General features: G+C 48.0%; 1 protein-coding gene across 3 annotated transcripts; it reads right to left on the bottom strand.

Moving 5' to 3' along the window:
- Positions 1–1,343: 1,343 nt before the first annotated feature.
- Positions 1,344–20,223, bottom strand: ptk6b (PTK6 protein tyrosine kinase 6b). Of its 3 annotated transcripts, XR_005694644.1 has the most exons (9): positions 19,622–20,220; positions 10,654–10,775; positions 10,033–10,193; positions 9,734–9,899; positions 7,725–7,886; positions 6,370–6,551; positions 6,137–6,290; positions 2,806–2,931; positions 2,513–2,630 (listed from the first exon to the last, which is right to left on the bottom strand). XR_005694644.1 is itself a non-coding variant. In XM_040022820.1 (8 exons), exons 1-8 carry the CDS (start codon positions 20,029–20,031, stop codon positions 2,455–2,457), a joined length of 1,533 nt encoding a protein of 510 aa, XP_039878754.1. In that variant the 5' UTR covers positions 20,032–20,219; the 3' UTR covers positions 1,344–2,454. The 3 variants fall into 3 exon arrangements, 2 of the variants coding, with proteins under 2 accessions (XP_039878754.1, XP_039878753.1); XM_040022820.1 differs by lacking the exon at positions 2,806–2,931 and having other exon boundaries at positions 1,344–2,630; positions 19,622–20,219; XM_040022819.1 differs by lacking the exons at positions 2,513–2,630; positions 2,806–2,931 and adding an exon at positions 4,711–5,143 and having other exon boundaries at positions 19,622–20,223.
- Between the last annotated feature and the right edge of the window lie 236 nt (positions 20,224–20,459).

The raw sequence follows: 20,459 nt of genomic DNA, 5'->3' as shown, positions 1-20,459 counted from the left end.
AAATGCGTACTTCAAGCGTGCAGTCTCTTAATTGGGACACAGCATATAACTCTCCCAGCGCTGTGTGAACTTGAGCTGCGCAGCGTGTGAGAGCGGAGGATGCCAGGCGTTACTGACCCAGTTACCTGCAGCAGATGTAACAGCATTCATGGAAACGGCTCCTTACGCACAGAGCGCTGCGCCCCGCTTTAGTTTCATTAGAACATCAAAGAGCAAAAAGATTCAGGTTTGATACCTGCGGAGTCAGAGCCTCGCTGCTGCGCGCGCTTTAGCCAGGCTCCAGTCTCAGAATGAAATAAGAATAATAAAGCAAGTAAAATGTATTTCTACAGATCTTTATAAGACAAGATGCTGTTACAAAGTGCGTCACATGGAAATATAAAAGCATATCAAATAAAAAACATTTCACAGGAACATTACCCTGACGCCTGTCTAACAGAAGTGTTTTAAGCTGATTGTTAAAAGAAGCCACAGAAGCGCGATCCCTCGTTTTCAGACGGGTCCGTGGACTAATCAGGAGAGCGCTATCAGGGGATGTCCGCTTTGGAGAAGCGCAGTGATATCTGTGAGGGCCTCACCTCGTAAAGATATGAACGTAAACGTGAGGATTTGAAACTGATACCTGTACCCAACTGGAAGCCAGTGCAAGGACTTTAACATGAGAGAGATATGGGAGAGTTTATTACTGTGGGTTAAAAGCCTTGCTGCAGCATTTTGGATCACTTGGGGGAAGGAAGCCTAAGACAGACAGGAAAAGAGTGCGTCACAATAGTCTAACCAGGAGATGAAGGCGTGGACAAGCATCTCCATTTCACCTTTGGAGATAAGAGTCCTGAGTTTAGCAATACTTAGATGAAAAAAAGCAGCAGCGGGTCACAGACTTAATGAGCATCAAACGGCGGAGACTGATCAACAATGATCCCAAGATTCTGAGCGGCGGCTTTTATCGAGGCTGAGAAAGGACCCAGACGTTGACTAATTTGGGGCTTGATACTCTGGAGCGAGAATTAAATACTCATAAACATTGTCATCCAACATTAATGTCCTTACGACAGGATTTTCCAGCAGCTCACTCAAATCAAAGACGAAGATGAAAATTAAAGACGATGCCTCTCAGTTCAGCAACAGAAGATGTCCTTCAGAAAGTTCAGAGGAAAACTGGAGCAGATTTCTGGAAACGTCTCCTAGAGAGCCAACCGGAACCTACCAAACCAGTCACATGACCTCAGTGCGCGCGCGCGCACACACACACACACACACACACACACACACACACACACACACACAGCTAAACTCAGGACACACTCAAGTTCTCATACAGCAAAGAAATAGTGAGTCTTTGGTTTGTTGATCATCAGATTTTTTAATTGATTTTGAAAAATGAAGAAAGGTCTGATTTCAGAGTAAACAGCGTCAGCCTCTCTCCTCACAGCTGTGCAGGAAAAACTTTGCGCTTCAGAAACTTATAAAACTCATATTTAATATACTGAGAGCAGCTCCTGAGACTGCGCTGCCCCCTGCAGGCCACAGATGGACACTACAGCTGCACCGTTACTTCCTAATCTTATGCAAATTGATTTTCTTCTTTTATTCTCTGCATGAAATGTGTTTGTAAACAAAGTTCACATAGAAGAAAATATTATTCCGAGACGACAGAGCAGAGCTGCTTAAGGTGTTACAGAGCAGGAAAATGTCAGTAATATTAACAACGATGATGACCTACAACACAATCATTCGCTTTAAAAAGTGCATCACAGTGACAACAAAATAAAACCTGAAACAACGAGTGAAGCCCGAAAAAGTGCAGGAAGCATTTCTCAGCACCAGCCTCTCGAGCCTCGCTTCACTGCTGTGTTCGACGCTTCAGTTTGCTGAGTAAACGTTTGCAGCGTCGCCTCGTCAGGCCGCAGAGACTCAAACTAAAGCGGTTTGACAGGGACCAGGAACCTGCAACATTAAGGCATTTTATTACTTTTCCAAAGACACCGTGACTGCTGGGACCTCATTCCAGGCAGAAGCTTTGGTTTTGTCACACGTCCTGTTTAGTTTAATTTAAGTCACTTTCATTTAATTTAGGCTTCTGCATACTGGTACCTGAGGGCAGTAAGAGGTCAGATCAGAGGTCAAAGCGAGGCTATGAGTAGCTTCTAAAGCATCACGTGAGGCGTGTGGTTTCATCTGTGAGCTCTGAGGAAAGCTCGTGAAACATGATTAATGTGATTAAAAACACCGATGGCTCAGTGTCTCGGCCGTCCTCCAGCTTCAGCCATGGAGGACAAAACAGATAAAACAGTTTGTGAACCCGTCTTTCGTCCTGCAGTAATCTGCAGATGATTGGCTCATTAAACTCGTTAGCTTATGATGGGAGCTGTTACCTAAACTTCTCTGTGCTCTCAGGGATGACCAGATGAAGTTTTGCAAGAAGACGAGCTTCAAAGAGTCCGTGTGTGCGTGTCACTCCAGCTCCTCTCGGCCCAGCTGGGCCTTCAGGGACTTGAAGTCGGGCCGGTCGGCCGGCTCGGCGCTCCAGCACTGGAGCAGGATGTCATAGAGAAAGTCTGGGCAGTTGGGCGGTTGGGGCATCCTGTATCCCACGGTTACCTGCTGGTACACGTCCTGGTTACTGTAAGCTGAGGGAGGAGAGGAGAAGTGATGAAGGTCAGAGGTCAAGTTTACTGAAAATCTGAATGCAATAACCTGCACGTGTGAGGCTGAGTATCCCATATAAAAGCTGACATGTTGTAAAACGCCTGTGCTCGTAGTCGGTGTAATAAACCCGATCACAGGAAGTCACCGTGCTCTCACCGGTTGATGATTTTTGCATTTGCTTCTCAGCTCACGTGCACCGCATTAAGACCACAGAGGGCAGCACCAACCGCCCTGCGATCTAGGAACTGAAGGAGCGCTTGGACCCACAGATGCTTCATGATGCTGGTTGATGAGAGGACATGATATGCAGAGTGTATTTGTAGCAGTTTGTCAGCATTAACAGGAAAATATCATATTTCACATGTTACATCACTTTGTGGAAACCTGCACTGGCCAATCATCTTTGAGGACTCTGAAGCGAGCAGACTGTTCATGGCAGTTACAACATCAGCAAACCTCAACTGCAAGGCTGGGACCTATCAGAGCTGCAGGGAGGTCCCAGTTAGGGGGCGGGGCATCAATGAGAAGGGACTGAAAGGATTCCAGTGTCTCTAAAGACAAGAACGCAGAGACGCTCTAAAGATTCATCAGCTGTTCATTCGAGCAGGTCTGACGGCCTCACCTCAGCCACAGGTGAGTCCTGGTAGGTGGAGCGAGGCAGGCCCGTGCTCAGAACCTCGCCTGCAACAAGCCTGGTTTATGGTTTCAGCCCAGCCTCATAGCACAAACAGGCCTGTTCATGTTTATGGTAACGACTCATAAACAACGCTTCCTCCAGCTGCTCGTTGAGCCACGCCGGGCTGTGACCCTGTCAGGGACCACCGGCACAAACCGGGGATCTCTGGGTGCTTACCACGACACTATGGACATGCTGGCCTATTAATAAAATATAAATTACAATAATTATAAATCTGAATAAAAAGAGACTTTCCCATGTTTGACTCCAAACATTATCACTCCCATTACTGGCAAAGAGCCACCACCAGCCCCTCCACACCCCCAGATTCCCTTCAAAAGTGGGAAATCTTCACTGGTAGCATGGACCTGAGGTAGGTCTGAGATCAGTCTGATGGAAAACCAGGAGGAAAACACCTGTCCAGGAACATAAACTGACACACAACACCTGCCAGTGCCGCAAGTCTGTCTGGAGTTCTGCGGGCCGGGTTCAGTGAACCGGAGCCTGAAATAACCTGATGGTTAGTCAGGCACCTGCAGCCTGGATTACTAGCGCGAACTGGCAATGACCAAGCACAGTGAGCGGACTGATTTTAAAGTCAAAGCTCAGAATTTATTGACCGTTGGTAGAAAAACATACGAGAATATGATGAAAATGACTCATTTAAACCCAAAGATGCTCACATGACAAACTAACATGCTCATTAATCAGTGATACAGCTGCTCATAATGAACCCTCTGCAGTCCTCAAGGGTTTAGCTCCATTTCAACAACATCATGAAATGACACGATATCATGACGTGGTGGGGGTGGAGGTGATGGTGGTGGTGGTGATGGTGTTGGGTGATGATGTTGGTGGTGGTGATGGTCTTGATGATGGTGGTGTTGGTGGTGATGATGATGGTGATGATGTTGGTGGTGATGATGATGGTGGTGGTGATGATGGTGGTGATGATGATGGTGTTGGTGATGATGATGGTGGTGATGATGATGATGTTGGTGGTGATGATGGTGGTGATGATGTTGGTGACGATGATGGTGTTGGTGATGATGATGGTGTTGGTGGTGGTGATGGTCTTGATGATGGTGGTGGTGGTGGTGGTGTTGATGATGGTGGTGGTGGTGGTGGTGATGATGATGGTGGTGATGATGATGGTGATGATGGTGGTGGTGTTGGTGGTGATGATGTTGGTGGTGATGATGGTGGTGATGATGATGGTGTTGGTGGTGATGATGGTGTTGGTGGTGATGATGTTGGTGATGATGATGATGGTGGTGATGATGGTGGTGGTGTTGGTGGTGATGATGATGGTGGTGGTGTTGGTGGTGATGATGATGTTGGTGGTGGTGTTGGTGGTGATGATGTTGGTGATGATGTTGGTGGTGATGATGTTGGTGATGATGTTGGTGGTGGTGGTGATGATGTTGGTGGTGATGATGTTGGTGGTGATGATGTTGGTGGTGATGGTGGTGGTGATGGTGGTGGTGTGAGTCAGGTGCAGTCTTTGCGGACTCTCGGTGGTTCTGCTCTTAGAAGTGCGTCCTCACTGCAGAGCTCTGCAGTCGCTGCTCTGTGTCTGCCTCTCTGCTGCCCCCCTGTGGCGCTCCATCTGTACTGCAGCAGTTCAGGGTTGTGCCGTCTCCAACTCATACGAGCTGCACTCCAGTTTGACCCTCAGTACCCTGAAGTCGGGCCGGTCGGCCGGCTCGGTGCTCCAGCACCGCTTCATGATTTCATAGAGAAAGTCTGGGCAGTTGGGCGGTTTGGGCATCCTGTATCCCAGGGTTACCTGCTGGTACACTTCCTGGTTACTGTAAGCTGAGGGAGGAGAGGAGGACAAGTGATGAAGAGCGCTTTGTGTTAGCTCAAATATCTGCAGAGCAGCTGAGCTGTGTCGGGCAGCAGCTCTGTAAACCCTCACCGTGTTAGTGTGCAGTGCATCTCCATCACACAGCGACACGCCAACACGAAATCAGACAAACCTCACAAAGAAGTGCACCTGGACTCTGATCCCGCATAAAAACGAGTTTACCCAGAATGCACCGTTTTGTGAAGTTTTCAGATCAAACTTCAGGATACCAGCACTTCTCTGTGCTCCTCCGTGTCTGATAGATCATCAGAGCTGGGCTCAGTCCTCAGACTGACGGGAGTCCTGCAGTGGGACTGAAACTGATCTGAGAGCAGTTTTTAATCACAGCTTAAATGTTTTTCATGTGGAGATCTGCTGGATTTATGTAGCTTTGGAAAAGCTGTAAGTGCCTCATATGTATGTGAAGGCTGTAATTCTGAATACGTAGACAGTATGAAAGTCAGATAGTGGGAGTGGTCAGCTGGCTCGCTCTGGTTATTTATTCTGGTTACTGCAGAGCTCATAAAGTCCACATTTATGCACGTTTACAGGAAGTCACTTATCTCTTTTCCTTGTGCAAACCGGCCAATCGCATTCAAGCACACGTGGACTGTGACATGAGCAGAGTGTGCAGCTAGAGGGCTGCACGTGTTAATAAACACCGCACGAGCTGCGAGGTTTGGGGGAGGTCACCGTTATTCACCAAGCGCTCCTTCAGCTCCTGAAACACAGCGACGCAGCCGCGGCGCTCGCTCAGCTGTTACAATAAAGTTTAACGTGCAGGTGTCCCTGAGAGGATTTAAAGGTTACTCGAGTTAGCAGAAGTTAGTCTGACGTGTTCGCTGCATCCAGATGAGCAGAGTCAAGCTTTTGGGATAATCACGATTATTGTGATAAAGCTAAAGACACACACGTGACGATAAAGACATCAGTAATTGAATGAATCTCTCTCGTGGACTAACCTGGGTAAGGAACTCCTCCACGGGTGATGATCTCATAGAGCAGAATGCCAAAAGACCAGACGTCGGACTTGATGGAGAACTTCCCGTGGCTGATGGCCTCGGGAGCGCTCCACTTGTAGGGAATCTTTTTGTCTTCTGAGATGTAAAACGGCTCCTGAAGGGAAAAACAAGAATCTGCCGTCAGAGCTGCCGCCGTGCTCCACTTAGAGATCGGCAGCTCCTCCTCCGCTTACCTTGATGACTCTAGCCAGGCCGAAGTCGGCCACCTTGCAGATGTAGTCATGTCCCACCAGGACGTTTCGAGCCGCCAGATCTCTGTGGATGCTGTTCATCTCCTCCAGATATGACATCCCATCAGCCACCTGGCCTCCCATGTCAACGAGGGATGCGACGTCTTGTATTTGGCCCTCTGGACCTGAGTGAGAGAACGATGCAGATGAAGTGAACGGGACAGGAGTGAGTGCGCCGGTAAGTAAAAGGTCTGAGTTTATCGAACACCCATCTCCTGCTGCTGATTCAGTGGGCAGTGGCCCCTTCCCTCCCCACACACAGTCTGACAGTCTCCCACTCGTCAAGCCCACCTGTTGAACAGAAGCGCCTCTCCACACAGTCATGGAGGTCCATCGAGTTCCAGAAGCCCGACCACGGGTTCTGGAACTCGATGGTTCTAATTCTGCACCTGAACGTCTCTGGATCAGCAGATGGAGCTGCTCCACTGAACACCAGAAACTCCAAACCACCATCAGTACCTGCTCCAGATTTCGTCCACTCAGCAGCTGTTACAGGAGCTCGGTGCTGCATTCGGGAGCTCCCCTGAGGGTCGGATTTCACAGGTTGGAAATCGTTTCTCAGATTTAAGTGAAAATTGATCATGTGTTTGTATGTTGATGCTCAGCTGCGATTTCCTGACAGGTAATGATTTAATATTGCTGTCTGAGTGTGGGGAAACTAGCTGTTACGATCATAATGAAATGTAAGCACAAAAGAGTTGCACTAAGTTTCATTCTAAACAGAAGAAATAAAAAATAGATATAAAAATGCAGTTACAGCGTTAAGGAGATTTTAATGAGATTAACGCCGACAGGTGGTGGAGGATAACAAGGCTAAGGTTCTGGGGGACTTGGTGACACACAGCTGCTGGACGACCAACCAGACACGGTGACCGCCGCTGGGACAGATGTGGAAGATGGACAGATGGTTCCAGCGGTAAGAGGAGGGTCAGGAGCTGTAACCCAGAAACTGGGACCAGATCACAAACATGATGTCTCAGGAATATAAAATTGATCTCAGATATGTGAAATCTATATCTGAGATATAAAATCCATCTCTGAAATATCTCCCTCCCATACGTTTGTGACTTTGCTGAATATAAATATACGTGTGTAAATATCTGACACGTTTCCGAGGCTTTGCAACAGCTGGCAGTTTGACAGCTGTTTGTTTCCCTGAGAACAGACAGAGAGCGCCCCCTGCTGACCGCCCGCTGAGCTCGATGCTGAGGCTGTAACCATAATCAAAGCCCTCGCTGTCCAACGTTACGCAGCACACTGAACTCTGATCCTTCACTGGAAACAAAGCTGAGGTTTACTTCTGAGGAACTTGAGCAGGCTGCCCTTCTCCATCAGCTCGGTGATGATGTAGTACGGCATGGTCGCCGTGCACACGGCGAACAGCGAGATGAGGTGACGGTGGCGCAGACGCTTTAGGATCTGAACTTCCCTGTTAAACTCTTTGTGGTTCAGCTCCGAGTCTGAGAGCAGGACAGAAATAAAAAGGCGAAAACAGACAGATGAGAAAAGAGGAAGACGGGTGAGAGAAATAACCTTAAAGGCACAACAACTGTACTCAAAGGTGGAAAACATGACACTGTAATTATAAAGAGAAATGTGCCTCTTGTCTAGATTGTTGTTGGATAATAACGAAGACTGTATTAAAAAGATGATCAGCACGACGCTGGTGGATCATTCAGCGTGTTACTGAAGGACCAGGTAATGACTGGGGTATACGAAGACATTTAGAGGGAGGCGCGCTGAGATTTCGGAGACCCCTCTCTGAGAAATGCTCGGCGCCGCCTGAGCCGGATGTTTCAGGAAGATTTCTCTTTCCCAATTTTGAAGCTGAGCTTTGAAAGCCTCACTGAGCAGCATCTCAAATCCAAGTCCTGAGAGCCTGACCCTTACTGTATCGTTGCTTTAGGGCTCAAACATTTAAATGTACCGTATGCAAAGCAGGCAACAGCGGGAAACAGCCGGTTGTTTCCATGGAAAGTACTATTGGATAGTTTGCCCAGCTTATCATGGAGACCAAACACCAAACACGAGCTCTGCTTTAGAAACGTGGCGCTGGTCTCCCACAGCACCGCTTGCATATGCAAACCTGTGGAGCGTGCGAGCGCCTCTTTCTTCGTGATGCTGTTTGAACCGATGCTCGGAAAGAGCTCGAGTGGCTCGTCGATGTCGCCCTGAAGTGCCTCTCACTGTCAGCTGACCAATCACAGGCCGGCCCGTCCTCATCTCCTGCAGCCCCTGCTTCACGGCACGGAGCTGGATCAGAAACGGATGCATGACAAGACTCAAGCGTCTAATGTCACCGTAACTTTGCATATTTGTATCATCTTTGTTTCAGTGTTTTAACCTGAAACGTGCTCAGAAGTTCACCTGCGGCTCAAAACCTGCCCGGAGTCACTCGTACCAGACGCTTCACACTTTATAACTCAAGCGGGAGCCTGCTCCTGCTCGCGCGCCTGCTCGCGCTCCTGCTCCTGCTCGCGCTCATGCCCTCACGTGTAAACCTGCGTCGAGTGTCCTTGCGCCCCGCGTTGAGCTGATCAGGCTGACCGTCAGATCACGTTTAAAGTCAGGTGATGCGTTTTTATTGCGGCAGCATGTAATTCCGTCTCTTTCAGCCTGTACGCCGCCATTATTCACACGCCGGGTGAGTTTCCACGCTGGGGCCTTTTCCCACTTTCTTCCTATTTTGGCCACGCTACATTGTTACTCGTGGCCTTGCAGGTGAGATGTGGGCACTACGGTAACCCTGCAGGTTCAGAGGCTCCGACTGCGGCGTGACGCACATTTATCCGATGCCCAGGAACGACACCGGGCCTGTGGTCCAATCACATCGAGGGAGGGATCTACAGCTGGAAGAAGACGCATTTCTGGAGCTGCAGACTATTTGATGACTTTTTTGTCTTTTATGTCCACCTGAGTGTAATTTTCTGTGGGTTTTGGGTTGTTGGGTGGACAAAAAAACAAAACCAACTTGTGTGTCTGTGAAAGCATCAGAGGCATCGTTCAGCATGTGTGATAAAGTCTTTGAGTTTCTCTCCATCCTTATGATGTCTTATTGGCCGGAGGTGCTGCTGTTTCCGGAGGAAGGAAAACTCTCACTTCCCCATGACAGAAATAAAATTCTTCACCGTGTGTTTGTAATGTGCTGTCTGCATGAGGGTCAGCGTGCTGTCCTCAGTGTTTCCACAGCCGTGTTTAATGTTTTCAGTCATGTTACAGCACTGAATGAAAGGCGGGGGGCGGGGCTAATGACGGCGTGAAGGTGTTTGAGCAGACTTGTGTTTGTGAGCAGCAGAAAATAAAATACCGCTTTTCAGGATCTTGATGGCGACGCTGATGTGGTTTTTCCAGCGGCCGCGGTAAACATCAGCAAAGAAGCCGCTGCCCAGCTCCTCCTCCAGCGTGAACTCCTCCTTCGGGAGCTCCCACTCGTCCACCGTGAAGTGGTTCAAATCCTGGGTTTCTGGCCTTTTCTGATGGAGGAAACAGAAGCGTGCACCTCAGACATTCACATCCATGCAAAACTAAAGGCTGCTCCCTGCCAGCGGCCCCGTCACAGACACAAGAGGAGCGAATAAATGATGGCGGTATGAAGCCCAGACTCACCTTCTTGCAGGGCTTGCCCAGCTGGCCGGTGGTGTTGAGGCTGTTGGCGCAGTAAAAGTCGACCACGTCGATCAGCGAGCTGAAATGATGCTTGGGCTCGATGTGGAAACCATCATCTCCTTGGTGGATCTTGAAGTGCTTCACGCGGCTGCCGGATCGCACTACAGGAAGACGGACGGAGTCAGAGACGAGCAGGAGTCTCAACAGGACACGAGACCTCATTTTTATTGCTACGGTTATTTTTTATTTCTGCTGTCATGACCTCAGAAAACAGAAACTAAACATCAGTGGAAAAAGCACAGCTCTCAGTGATAATCTCAGTTATAATGAACACTGCAGCGCCGGCTGCAGAAACGATTAACCTATCAGCTCCCTGATGAACCCAGAGACTCACCTGGCTCAGGTGAAAAAGTGTCAAAATCACAGCCCGTTTAACGCAGTCTCTGCTAGGCCTGGTTTTTATTGGCTGATTCAACCTGTTACCTGTCGACAGTATCCACCTTTGGAGCACATGTTCACTGCATCATCTCAGTGCTGACATGAGGAGGATTCGTTAGAGCCTCCGTTGGGGTTTTCTGTAGCCCCTCCTCGTGCTTGTGAAGGCCCTCCCTGTCCACTTACCTGACAGGACGTATCCGATGTCGTCTTTCTCGCTCTGTCGGACGAGGAAGGCTCCCTCTTCGTTTCCTGGGGCCATCAGGTGATTTTGGGCCTCGAAGCGGCTCAGCTTCCCATAAAACCATCTGGATCGAGACAGAAAGATAATTATCAGGAGCTCGCTGTGCAGGTTCAAACCTTCCGCCTGATGTTGTACAGCACGGATAGATGCTAGCTAACATTGGGCTCTCATTAAACCTGCGACAGTGACCTGAGGCTGAAAGCTCAGTTAATTAAAACATGTCTTTAAAGAGGAGAGGATGCATGATTCCTCTGCAGTCTGTCGTCACAGGTTCAAATCTGCGACCATAACAATGAACAGAAGTAAACAGTCAGAACTACCGTCCATGTCCAACCACAGTGACAACAGTTTCCGACGGCTTTGTTTGCATCATTTGCATCTTTTCATTTTTACGGTTGCAGATTTGAGTCTGTGGTAATAAAGAGTGCAGACAAAGACACTCCTGTTTCAGCTCATTGAGGTCTGCAGCATTCGTTCATGCACAGCTCTCTGAGCTCTGCACTTTGGACCGTTGCAGCCGTTCAGTTGGAGATTTGCTGCTGCACTTGGATCGTTGTCCTGCTGCACTTGGATCGTTGTCCTGCTGATGACCCAGTTTGGTCCAGGCTGTGGGACAGACGGCCTCACACTGACTCCAGCACACAGTGGTATACAGAGGAGTCCACGGTCCGCCGAGCGGCAGCTCGTGTGAGGTGTTTGGGTTCCTCCTTTGTTCAGATGCAGCTTTACAAACCTAAGCCGTGCTCCTGCAGCACTTCCAAACAGCTACAGTCATTCAGTTTGTTTCTAACTGCGCTGTCATGCCCTTTAACCTTTAACCTACTCCTGTGAGGACTGTTGAGTTAACACACCTGAATGTTTCAGGCCTGCACACTGCAGAAACCTCTGCTTCATGCTGTGGGCGTGGAGAGGTGGCCTTAGTTTCTCACTTGACTGAGTTAAAAATTTACACAACAATAAATTTTAAACTCCTTCAGGATGTAAACACTTGAGATGAGGTGTGTCAGTTTACTGTTTGGACCGGACCCTGGTATTTATTATTACCTTCTTATTATTCGAAAGATTCAGGAAAACAGAGTTTGAGTAAAACTATGTTTGGGTTGTAACGTAGAGTTCGGTGGTCTTAAAGAGGCATCGCTATGAGCTGGATTGTAGAGACTGAGCACCTCCTCCAACAGCACCCCGTGTTCTTAAAGTAAACAGCTTTACAAAATAAAACGACCGCTCTCATCTGAGACCGGACGATACTGGAGACAGCTCCTTCTTCTTCAGTGTTTAATGGCAGCTGGTCCTTGTACATGCAGTGCTGCCATCTTCTGTTTCAGTCTTACACTCTTAAATCCTGCTACTTATCCCTGCGTCTTTCAGGATCTTACAAAGCTTCAAACGACGCGTCAACTATTAAATTTTGATAGTCGACTAATCGTGGCAGCCCTAGTAAACAGAACTGGTCCTAGCACCGAACCCTGTGGAACTCCATAATTAACCTCAGTGTGTGAAGAGGACTCGCCACTTATCGAACGCTGCCCCGGTCTAACATGCCAAGCACAGAGATGAGTGTGCGTGCTGAGTTTTCCCCATCAGTTAATGCTGTGATGGCAGCGAGCTAAGATGAGTAACTGACATTAACTTTCTACAGTAACAGCTAGCATGAGGGTGTTAGCCAGCTAACTGTAACTTTGAGCTCGATAGCATCGCCAATCAAAACTGCTCCCAGCAAACACAGATGTTTACGTCAGCGCTGCAATTTCCACCAACCAAACAACTTCTACTGTTACAACCTGCACATTACTTTTCTCAGTTTATATACGTTAACTTTTAGGAAGTTACATGTCTACTTTTTAATGCACAGGTACACACAATCTGCACTCTTCCAATGATTCTAGATATTCTAAACTATTTAAACATCGTTCAGTATCCTGCTCTGTTTGCACACTACAACCTGGGTTTGCCACTTATCTCTAATTTAATCTTAATAACTGTGCAGTACTCTGCTTTGGTAAATACCGGTGTTTCTCTCTTGGCTCTCAGCGAAGGTGGTCGCACTTTTCTCCTCTCCTCCTCACCCTTATCTTTCCTGCTTAGCCTCTATGTCCTTGTCTTGTCTCGTGTGCATTACTTTCCCTGGAATAGACTCACACGGTCGTTCTCTAAAACCTAAAAGAGAATTATGGATTTGATCAACTGGTCTCTGAATGCTATTGACACCCTTTTCTCAACGAGAAGTCTGGGCTCGGGAGAGCCTGAGTGCCCTGGAGGGACTTTCCCTGCCGGATACACGATGGATGGGTGGCAGAACTGGAGGGTCATGTGCCTGGCGGGACTGTCGATCGAGGACGCTGAAGATATCTATCTATTCGGAACCGTGATAACAGGGTTCGTGCTGATCGGAGTTGGCTTAGCCCTGGTTTATCGGAGAAATAAGAGAGCGGAACCAGCTGTTCAAACCCCCCCAAGGCTGCCCGCTGGAATCGAAGCGATGGGACGAGGCGCGACCTCTCACAACGAACGTAATATGGTCAACACCTTGGAGACGCTTGCATCGGCTGTGAAGGCTCAAAGCAACGACATTGAGCGTATGGGGGGATACATCAGAGAGAGGCCTGCTCAAAATGGGACCCTTGAGCGACAGTTGGAAGACATCGCGGAACGGATCACTGCAGTTGTGAGGTCTCAGAATCAAAAGAATGACAACACCATGGAACAGAAGTTTGATACCATCATGGGGAGGCTCGCGGCTCTCCAACGGGAGATCGAGAGGCCAGTGTCGGAGTGTTAGGGCAGCCTGAAAATTCTCCTGGGCTGCTCGCATGGAAATTTACAAAATCAACATTGAGATTGCGGACCCCCATAATGGCGCCAGCTGCAGGCCCAAGGCTGGAGCCGAACAATCACTCCCTGATAACGACTGTGTTACGGCTATTCTTCCCGTCCCATGCAAGGACACCTGGATTGGCTGGAGGACTGTTTACTTAGCCTGATAGGCCGAAGGACACTGTCTCAGCTGAACTATGGACACGCACACACTTACACTGATAAGCACTCACTCATCCCCCCTCCCTTTCCAACGCCTTCGATGCTTGTGCCCTACCGGGGAAGATGGCAGTCGACTGGACCAGCGCAGACAGGCTGCAGGGCCGGATGCGCTGTCTACACCGGCTCTCTCTCACCCTTTACCCGCCCCTGTTGCTTGTCTTGTGTTTCTATGGTGTGTTGATAGTCATGTGCTTTTGTGCTGAGGTGTTTTTTCTGTTATCAAACTGTTCTCCCACTAGGAGCTCAGTCTGAGTGGAGTTTTTTTTCTCCTCCTCTCACCTCATGTAGTGTATTTTGATTGTTTTTTCCTATCAGCCTACCTTCTGACATGTCTCCCCAATGTGATGTTTGTGTAAAGTTGGTCAGAAGGTTCCTTTGTAAGTGCGCATGCGCCATTAGCGTGCTGCCTGCTGTAACCCTAATTTCCTTCGGGATTAATAAAGTATTCTGATTCTGATTCTGTTCTTTTTGTATGTGTTTTTTTGCAACCAAATTTCCACTTGTGGGACAATTAAAGGATTATTCTATTCTACCATGTCCAGGTGAGCTTTACCGACCCACAGGTATACGGTGTACACACTACTCCCTGAGCTGCTGGACAACATACACGACATACAGAGCATACAGCAGGGTCACGTGACAGAGCCTGCGTTTGAGCTGCACAGACACTCCAGCAGAAGGATGATTGCTGATCGTGTAACAGCTCCCTGGGCCACTGACGGGCCCTCACATTGAACAGTGTTTGATATCAGCTAGGATTTGATTTCTAAACATTTTGCCACTGGCTGCATTCCATTTAGCTTCTTCCAGTTTCTCAGTGTTGGGAAAGAGTTCACCACGATCATTTACTGGAACCTTTAATGGATCTGAGCCAAAGCTAATCAAGTTTGAATGGCCTCTGCTTTCTGTTCAGTCAGCCAGAAAAGCGAACAGTACTTTCTGAGGTGAGAATCGGCTTTTAGGTTTGAACCGAAACTTTCCGAGATTCAAGCGAGACATTTTTTTATTTGATTTGTTCTGAGTCTGATTAAAATAACCAGGACATGAATCAATAATGAAACTGATGTTTGGCTGCAGCTCTGCTAGGAAAAACCAAATAAACCACATGAGTGAAAATATGCTGCTCAGCTGTGAGCTGGAAGGCTTTGCCGAGGAATGATAACCTAAATTTGTACACATGCCGCTCATGCTTTAAACAAAATTATCTATTCATGTCCACATGTTGTGTTCCTTTCACACTCTGGTTTGGACTGAATGCTGTTTGACCTCACGGCTCTAAGCTTCGGCTGTGAAACATTATTTAATCGTGTGACAGTTTCAGGTTTTGAAGGTCGCACATCTTTGCTTTGTGCCCTTGCAGGATGTAGTGATGGTAAAGTCAGTACTGAGGGTTTTTTGGGAGCAGAGAAGCTCTATAATTAAACGGAGCAGCTGGTGACATACGGGAATAGCCACGCTTTGCACACTTCCCATTCTGCTGAAGTAATAAACTGTGAGTGAGAACGGCAAAACGAGAAGTGGTGAGCTGACCGTCGGTGTGTGCGTCCCAGTTTGCATCACAGCTGAAACACAAACACGGGCTGGTGTGATGTAAAGCTGTGACATTTCTCATGGCGCTCACAGCGTACGGCTCAGTCGGGATCAATAAAGCTGCCGCAACCACAAAAATAAACAAGCAGCACAAAGTGCGACGTTATAAAGACGAGCAGCTCGCTGGGGTTTTATCACACTGTAAATAGAAGATGGATGTAACTTGTTTATACTTTCACATTTTGAAGTCTCAGTCCATTTCCAAAGGTGAACACGTTTGGATGAGTGGGTGGAGCGCTAGGTTATCAGCTGATGCTATCTGGGGCAGCACAGACTCTATGGGAGCATCACTCAGACACCTGCTGATCCATAACATCCAATCAAAATACTAGAATTTCACTCTGCAAACTTGGAGCTCCGCCTTCTTGGATGTGCTGTTAGTACTGTAACCTCACAGCAGCCATAATACTGGTCACATGATGTCATTAATAACGCAGAGGTCCAACTAAAAGCCTAGCAGACAGCTAACAGCTACAGCCGCCTGTGTCACCTCCACCTGTCAGTCAATGAGGCCACGCCTCATTAATGCAAACTCGAAGAACAAAATATCTACAGGGACCAACAAGTTTGTGCATCAGGCTGCAAACATGTTTGTTTCTGCTGCAAAGTTTTAACATGAGAGACTCGCTGGAGCCCCTGCTGGACGTTACAGGAACTGCAGCTTTTGAAGCTTCAGTTTTTGTGTTTTTTAAAAAGGTCAAAAAGATGATAAACAGCATCCAAATATTTAACAAATGTTAAAAAGCTGAGCATTAATAACATTTAACCTTCATAATGTGAACTGTTCATTTTTTCATCTAAAGCAGAGCTGTCAAAATCCAGTCCTCGAGGGCCGCTGTCCCGAAGCTTTTCCAAAGCTGTCCCAAAACGCCGGCTGCATCGTCTGGAGGCCGCATTTGAAGGCCGATTACGTCACAGCCAGGCGACGAAGGCTGTCCCAATTCATCGACTCCTTCAAATGCGTCCTCCTTTTCCCTGAATTTGAAGGATGGGTCAGGTGTGTCCTTCGTGGCCCACCATATCCCAGAATTCATAGCGCGGCCCAGCCAATTCCAGTTTCCAACAATGGGAGCCGCTACTAAGTTTTAAAATTACTCTTATTAATCTTTCTGGCCACAAAATAAACTTTTAACATATTTTCAGGCGAGAAAGTAGCTGTGTAAACATCAAATATCTGCTCGGTTTATCAAGACATCGCATATTTGCAAAAGTGTGCGCCGACGTTTTCGGAGGCGTCTGTTACCCACCCGCTCGATAGCTACCCTGGGGGTTCAATGGTCACTCCAGCCGGCGAGAGCAGCGGACTCCCGGCTTCATCGTTTTCCGACCCCCGCTCTTTCGCTACTCAGGTTAAACATGATATATAAGTCACTCGGATAACTTAAAAATGTAATTGTTCGCCTTTTTTCAGTGTTTTATTTGTTCCGGAGTAGATCGGTTTGGCTGAGATCAAAGTTATTAGATTAAATAAAACTTTATTAATCCATCGGGTGGGTTCCTCCGGGATTTTCACACAGCTGAATAAACGTCAAACAGAAAACTGATTAAACAGAAGTGTGAGACGGTCGAGAGTTTACTCCAGTGTCCTGTTATATTTTAGACAGCAAGGTGCAGACGGCCGAGTTTATTAGACTCCACCGACACAGCGGTGACGCAGATCTGAAGGCTGGACCGTCCCATTTCACAGCCTTGCACTTCCGGCCTTCTCTGTCTTCGAAGGACCCGGCCCACGTAGACCGCGAAGGCGGGCCCTTCGAAGGACGCAGCCGACGTTTTGGGACACAGCTTATGTGTCCCTGCTGCAACACACCTGGATACAATTAGTAGGTCATTACCAAGACTCTATGGAACCTGACTGCATGCCGAGGTGGCAACCCCGAACCCTGCTCAAGTGAATTTAAATATAAGTGTTTGTAAAAAAGTACTTTTATTGCACCGTGTTCAGTCAGTCATGAGCTGCTGTACCATGAATGAAGTGGCTGAACTGCACCTCAGCATGCAGTTCTGTAGAGTCTTGCTAATGACCTACTAAGTGTATCCAGGTGTGCTGCAACAGGGTCACATGGAAAAGTTTCAGGACTGCGGCCCTCGAGGACACCGGTGACCTAAAGCGTCTGATTAGCGGGGCTGCTGTTTAACCCCCCCCGTGCTGACTGCCTGCATCTTTTCACAGAAGTGACAGGAAAGCAGAACTTACAGAAACTTCCACTTTTAGGCAGAGCTGTAAACAGGACGCACATGCACACTCCAGCAGAAAACAACCGTTTGACTCCCAAAGTGTCTTTTTCCAGCGCTCTGCTTACCTCAGTTTTACTAATGCGATAAAGGATAAATGTGTGATAAAGGTTAAAGGAAGCGTTTACAGTGCTGCGAGTTCCTGGCAGGTAGGTGGACAGTGTGGACTCTGGCTGATAATAAAGGTGTTACACTGAAAAAAAGGCCATGTTGGATTTACTTGATTCAATAGTGGACATTGGTCGCACGCAAACAAACAAACAAGTTAAATCAACACAACTTATTCATATTCAATAAACCTGTGTGTTTTGTGTTCATAAAAGGCGATTGAAACATGTTTAGATGGAGTAAGTTGAGCTCTTGGAATATTTTAATCCTTCACAATGTTGTCATTTTATTTCAACACTGTTCAATAACTTTTAGCCCAGTACTAGTTGGTCACTTAAATACTACACGTTGTCTTCATATTACATAATGTTCAACAAAGTCTAGAGTCTGGTTACCATAAGAAGTGAATGGATCTACAACAACTACCATCCTGGTCTTTATCCTGGTTGCAGGGGGGCTGGAAATAACCCTGAAGTGATAGGTTACAGGGCAGTGTACACCCCAAACAGCTCACCAGTCTATCACATAGAGACAAACAACCATTTGTGCCAGATTGTGGGTTTGAACCAGGACCTTCTTACTGGGAGACAGCAGCACTAAGCACCATGCCACCGATACAGGCTCATCAAAAGTAGGAAAGCTATGATTTCAAGGCTTGATGCAGAATTTTCTTTACGTTTTTGCCCTTGACAGGTTAAACCACAGTAAGCAGCAAACACGTGGTGGGTGTGTAGTTGTCTGCCTCTTATAACTCCAGTGATTTTCCTGCAGTTTGACATCTCATGTGATTTTGCTAATTTCATGAGTCCAGCAACTAACCACTCTTACTAGATTGTATCAGGTCATCTCAACAAGAATAAATGAAGTTGTTGAATTTCGTACAGATCCTACATGATTCAATTACGTTCAAGAAACATGAAATTTTTGTGCTCAAATTACAAGTTAGTCTTTTCTAACGTAACAACCACCCAATGTCCTTTTTTCGGTAAACCAAAAAAAAGTAGAGGCGGCTGCTCGACTTGACTGAGGCGGATGCCTTCCTCAAACCACGACCCAAAGCACGCGAGACTGAAATCCCGGTGTCGCGGGATTTAATATTGCGATATTATTGACTTCACTCAAACATGATATGAACAACTTAATCTAGCTCTGCATATTATGTAGTTTCTACACTATATAGTTACACTTAACGTTAAAGCATGAGGCACTTGTGTTAAATACACGATGCTTACATAAATCCACGAGCTGGCCAGTCCCCTTTTTTCAGTGTACACATCCTGATTTATGCATCTGCAGGCACAGCAGCCTCATGAACATAATAAAAAACGTGATTCTGAATGTGAATGAATTTCTGCCTTTAAGCTGGAAATCTTCTAGCTTTCCCGTCAACACCTTTACCTGTTCAGTCACATATTAATAGGAAATTACTGTGACACGTTTTCAAAGTATACACTTAATGTACTTGTACATTCTTGAAATACCACTCTGCTGCACTGCGTCACATTTTCAGTGTAAACATTTAGAAGCTTGAGTGTCTTCCTGTTGTACTGACTTTATGATGAATCATATGATGCTGTGTAAATAAAGGTGCCCCAGTGTGGAGGTCATTAAATCCCCTGCAGCTGCAGCATTAAATCAAATCATGGATGATTTTACTGCCGCACTTTGTGCTGAAGCTTTGCTCCTGTTGGGTTTGAGTGTAAACTCTGAGTTGGACAGGAGAGGCTCACAGATGAGACACCTGAGCTGTCTACACTCGGGGCTGGATCAGGTGTGTTACCCCTGAAACGATCCTGGAAATGTCCTGCTCCCTCTAAACACCTGCTCTACTACAGACACGCCGCTCACGTGCTTCTGTCTATCGCGGACACCGGGATGGCCCTCGGAGCTCCCAGAGGTCAGAGCTGCTCTCTGGGAGCCGTCAGAGGAAGCTGCACTCACGTCTGCACGTTGATGGACTCTGCCCTCGCCAGGTAGTTGTTGGGGACGATGCCCTGCGCCACGACGTGCCCGTTGCGGTCGATCTTCCGCGCCGTCCACCAGTCTCCGCTGCGGCTGACCACCCTGAACAGGTCTCCCTCCTGGAAGGACAGCTCCTCCTGGTGCCGGGACTCGAAGGGCCACATGGCCGTGTAGATGCAGCTACCCTCGGAGGCGGTCTCCTTCGGGGGCTTCGGGGGCAGCGTCGGGGCCTGGGGCTGCTCCCCGTCGCTGCAGGTCCCTCTCCGTCCTCCTCCTCCATCCTCTTCTTCACCTCCTGCTCCCGCTGGCTGAGGAGCCTTCTTTCCCGTGAGGATCCTCTCCCACAGTGACTGCAGGCAGGGGCACGCTCTGCGCAGACACTCACCCATAGGTGACCATGAACGGCTCCGCGCGCGCTGTGTGTCTCCGCAGCTCGGCTCAGTCAACCCGCCACACCTGTCCGACAGGTGCAGAGCAGGGAGCGCGGACAATGTCGGGAATGCCTGCGCAGGGAACGGTGCGGTGAAACTGTACTGGGCGAGCCCACGGAGGGACTTCCTTTAGTTACAGAAACCACGGGAGCCCCGCCCCCAGAGGGTGTCATCAATCTGTTCGTGCGCTCTCTCTCTCTCTCTCTCTCTCTCTCTCTCTCTCTCTCACACACACACACACACCGGGGTTTTACAGGTAGGCAGGTGTCAGACACTCAAATCTGTTTCCCTGCGCCTGGAGCGCGGATCCAGTTGACTCCGCCTCCATTCCAACCGCTGGACAGGACGTGGTGACGTTTTACTTCAGTGACAGGTGTCGACACATC

Source organism: Simochromis diagramma, unplaced genomic scaffold, assembly GCF_900408965.1.
Source record: "Simochromis diagramma unplaced genomic scaffold, fSimDia1.1 OVJJ01000308.1, whole genome shotgun sequence".
In the NCBI taxonomy this organism is placed as follows: Eukaryota; Metazoa; Chordata; class Actinopteri; order Cichliformes; family Cichlidae; genus Simochromis; species Simochromis diagramma.
The sequence above is the reverse complement of the archived record's forward strand: the minus strand, read 5'-3'. Positions and strand labels throughout refer to the sequence as shown.

Coding starts and splice junctions, on each gene's coding strand:
- ptk6b (XM_040022819.1), bottom strand. CDS start 20,031: ATGGGTGAGTGTCTGCGCAGAGCGTGCCCCTGCCTGCAGTCACTGTGG. Junction 10,776..19,621: donor GAGTCCATCAACGTGCAGAC/GTGAGTGCAGCT, acceptor GTCTCGATCCAG/ATGGTTTTATGGGAAGCTGA. Junction 7,887..9,733: donor CATCAAGATCCTGAAAAGCG/GTATTTTATTTT, acceptor TCCTGCTCTCAG/ACTCGGAGCTGAACCACAAA.